Below are 4,460 nucleotides of genomic sequence, written 5' to 3' on the forward strand. Positions count from 1 at the left end.
CCCCCCCCCCCCCCCCCCCCCCGCCTTTTCTTAATCCCACTGGGACTGTCAAAGAACTAACCTTTTTCTACTACACTGAAGCTGTGGCAAAGATAATCACTTTATGTATATTCTACAGTTTCTCAAAGTTATCAGAGTAACACTGTTAGGGTGTTAGAGTAACAGTGAGTAACCAACAGTGTTAGAGTAACCAGGATGGATTGTGCTGGAAATAGAATCTGACTTTACTAGCTTCTAGGGAAACTGTTTTGAACAGGCCCAATCATCTTTCCAAGAAGTCATTTCATAAAACTCCCTTTTTCATTTAAAATAATCTTATTACTTTGTCTTCAGAGTTGAAGACAAATAGAGGCAGGAAGCTACTTGGAATTGGAAGATTCTAAGTTCAGTGTGAATTTATTCAGCGTGAAGTTATCATGCTAAATCTAGAAAATGATTGAACAATCAGATTTGGTGCCTAGTTTAAGGAACAGAAACATAGATATTGACGGAAAGAATATAGTATCCAAAAGTGACAGAATCCAAAGGGCAAATTAGAATAGAAATTAATCTAGAATGAGAGAGAGAGAGGATGGCTGTTGAGATTAGAGACCAGGATGGATGTTAGTATGTTTGAATGCTTCCAAGATGATTGAATTTATGTCTCATCTTTTTTTGTTTGTTTGTGCCAGTCCTGAGTCTTTTATTTTTTGGTAGTCATGGGGCTTGAACCCTGGGCCTGGGCACTGTCCCTCAGCTCTTCAGCTCAAGGCGAGTCTGCTACCACTTGAGCCACAGCACCACTTCCGATTTTCTGGTAGTTTATTGGAGATAAGAGTCTGATGGACTTTCCTCCCCAGTCTGGCTTTGAATTACAATCCTTAGATCTCAGACTCCTGAGTAGCTAGGATTACAGGCGTGAGCCACCGGTGCCCAGCAGTCCTGAGTCTTGAATGCTGTCCCTGAGCTTATTTTGCTCAAGGATAGTGCTGCACTGTTTGAACCCACACCTCTCTTTTTTTTTTTTTTTGGATAGTTAATTGGAATTGAGTCTCATGGACTTCCTCTATCAGGCTGTCTTCAAACAGCAATCCTTAGCTCTCAGCCTCCTGAATAGATAGGAATACAGGTGTGAGCCACCAGCACCCAGCTGTTCTAGCTTTTTAAAAATGCCCGGGGTAGAGGGGTGGTTGGGAATGTGGCTCAGTGGTAGAGTGCTTGCATAGAATGCATGAAGCCCCGGGTTCGATTACTTAGTACCACATACACAGAAAAAGCCAGAAGTAGTGCTGTGACTCAAGTGGTAGAGCGCTAGCCTTGAGCAAAAGAAGCTCAGGGACAGTTGCCCAGGTCCTGAGTTCAAGACCCATGACTGGCCAAAAGAGAAAAAAAAGAAAAAAAATAGTAGATCAAGTTATTTGCTAATTGAGCAACATCCAAGGAGAGAAAGTTAAATGGACTTGTATTTTGGTAGGATAACAGGGAGATGAGGATGGAATAGTGTGATAGCCAAGTGCATAATTATGAATTAGTGTCAGGTTTGAGGAGGTTAATTCCTGTAATGGTACCTGGAATGGCATTTTACAAGAAATATCATGATTTCAATTTTAAATATCATTTTAAATTTATTTGGTTTTACTGGAGTTTAAACTGAGGGCCTGGCTTTTGCTGGGTGGGTACAGTACCACTTGAATTCATGCCACCAGTTCTGAATTAAATGTAAGAGGGAAAGAAAGGTATGATGGGCCAATAGTGTCTTGTTATACAAGATATAAAAACAGAATTAAACTTTTTATTCTTTCCAAACAGGTTAAAGCAAACAAACCATGGCCAGTAACCACAAATCTGCAGCACCTCGCCCTATTTCAAGGGGTGGAATTGGATTAGCGGGAAGGCCTCTTTCTGGAATTCGACCCTCATCAGGAAATGTTCGAGTGGGAACTGGAGTAAGTTTAAACAAGTCTGTTGAATGCTTCTTCACATACTATAGTAGAAGTTAGAAAAATCTCTAAAATATTCTAATTTGTTGTTCCTTTGCTCTTTAAACATGTGTTTGAGTGGTTATTTTTTTGGGGGGGGTCCGGTCGTGGAGCCTGAACTCTGGGCCTGGGCGCTTTCCCTCAGCTCTTCAGCTCAACGCTAGCGCTCTACCACTTGAGCCACAGCACCACTTCCGGCTTTTTTCTTTTTGCTTATGTGGTGCTGAGGAATCGAACCCAGGGTCTCAGGCATGCAAGGCAAGCACTCTACCACTGAGCTGCCTTCCCAGCCCATGAGTGGCTATTTTTTAAAATAGCTTTGGGAGACACTATTGTAAGAGGGTACCTGTTGTTACTGTTAAAACTGTAATAATAATTACTCAAGTAATTAACATTTTACCAAATTTAAAGATAATACATAATTATACTAATGCTGGAAACACTGTATAAAATTAATTATAGCTGGATGCTGGTGGCCCATGCCTATAAACCTACCAACTCAGGAGGCTGAGATCTGATGATCAAAGTTCAGAGCCAGCATGCAGGAAAATCTGTGAGATTCTTATCTCCAGTAAACTACTAGAAAATCGGAAGTGGTGCTGTGGCTCAGGTGGTAGAGCACTTGCTTTGAGCTGAAGAGCTGAAGGACAGCACCCAGGCCCAGAGTTCAAGCCTCATGGATGGCCAAAAAACCCCCCAAAACCCCAACTATATCATTATGTAGAAAAAAGCAGTTACTTTTATTTGAGATAAGGTCCAGAATGGCCTCAAAATATCAGTCCTCTTACACTAGCTTTCCAAGTGCTGAAAATATAGATGTGTGTTGTCATATCAGGGTACATTTCTGCTTTTTGATATCCTCCACTTTTAAAAACACAAAAGTGAGAAAAGGGTGACATTGTCTAAAAAGAAATGTACTCTTAGATGGGAAGGGATGGGAAGGGGAAACAAAGGAGGAGGCAACAATGCTTGATAAGAAATGTTCTCATTAGCTTGCCCATGTAATTGTAACCCCTCTGTACGGTATTTTCACAATAAAAAAAAGTGAAAAAAAAAAGAAATGTACTCTTTACCTTACTTATATAATTGTAATCACCTTTTTTTTTTTTTTTTGGGTCCGGTCATGGGGCCTGAACTCTGGGCCTGGGCGCTGTCCCTCAGCTCTTCAGCTCAAGGCTAGTGCTCTACCACTTGAGCCACAGTGCCACTTCCGGCTTTTTTTTCTTATGTGGTGCTAGGGAATCGAACCCAGGGCCTCATGCATGCAAGGCAAGCACTCTACCACTGAGCCACCTTCCCAGCCCCCTCTGTCAGTTCTTAATTGAAAAACTGAACCCATCTGTGGATGATTTTAAAACAGAAAATGAATATAGCTAATGACCACCAAGTGGCTCACAGGATGCTGAAGAAAGAGGCTAGAGGTTCTCCTCTAGACAACATCCTTGCACCAAAACACTGATGCTGGACTTGGTTGTTGTCGAATGACCTCTGAAGTCTTAAACTGGATGTGGCAGCTATGGCTATCACCCTCACTTACACAGACTCCCTGAAGTCCTTCCTCGGTTTCACCTCTGTGGCTGGGGAGTATGTCACACAATTAGAGTGAGATGTCTAACAAGCAGAGTATAAGGAAATCTGCGAAAGCTTGTGTCCATCATTTTGATTTCCTATAGAAAGGCTAGAAAAGTAAAGGAGGAGCTATGTCAGACCATAAGGACTGTAACTGTAAGGCTCAAAAGTAGATAATTACATGAAAAATTACAAACTTTAAGGGATGAACCAAGCCACAGGACATTTCATTCTGGAGTGCTTTCTTTCTTCCCTTCCCTTTGTCGGGGAGGGGGGGGGGAACCTGACAGAGTTTTGCTATGCAGCCCAGGCTGGCCTCCAAGCCTCCAATTCTGGGTCCTCCTGCCTCAGCCTCTTCAGTGTGTTTGTCCCCAGGTCTGGTATGGATTGTGTTATTTTAAACTTCTTGAAAGCAAGCACATGCAGGAGAAATCTGGATGTGAATTTCCTGGATGTGAATGATGTACAAAATAAAATCTCAATTTCTTTACAAACCATTTAAGCTCCCTGTATGAATGGGGGCGGGGGTTGGAAGTAAACGCTGTTTTATCAGAGAAGTGGGATTTGAGGTAAACTGTCTCAGTGGGGGTGTGTGTGGAGGGGAACAACCCCACTAATACTTTCTGAGTCAGGTGATGTGGAATCTGACTGCAATGACAGTTCCCAGGGCTGTGTAACAGGTAGCCTGGGCTACAAACTAACGCCAAATAGTAGTTCCTTAAAGAGCACTTTGCACATCCTTCTTCACACACAAGGGTAAAAAGAAGGCATGGCGAGCTCATTACAAAACTACACGCAGCTCACCACGGCAGCCGCAAGGTTACCCGCAAGCAGGTTCCTCTCCACCATCCAGACAGCCGAGCTGTGCCGCACACCGATCTCTGCTGTTCTCTGGTCAACCTGCCTTTTCCCGCTTTTCACCGATGAGAATTG

General features: G+C 42.8%; 1 protein-coding gene across 1 annotated transcript in view; it reads left to right on the plus strand.

The window, feature by feature from the left end:
• Nucleotides 1-4,460, plus strand: part of Ift74 (intraflagellar transport 74) — a 65,709-nt gene that overhangs the window by 1,196 nt on the left and 60,053 nt on the right. The window contains exon 2 of the mRNA XM_013020774.1: nt 1,789-1,925. Within this exon, the coding sequence (XP_012876228.1) occupies nt 1,806-1,925 (120 nt within the window). The 5' untranslated portion in view covers nt 1,789-1,805. The remainder of the gene's footprint in view (nt 1-1,788; nt 1,926-4,460) is intronic.

The sequence above is a fragment of the Dipodomys ordii genome, unplaced genomic scaffold (assembly GCF_000151885.1).
Source record: "Dipodomys ordii isolate 6190 unplaced genomic scaffold, Dord_2.0 Scaffold53, whole genome shotgun sequence".
Classification (NCBI taxonomy): Eukaryota; Metazoa; Chordata; class Mammalia; order Rodentia; family Heteromyidae; genus Dipodomys; species Dipodomys ordii.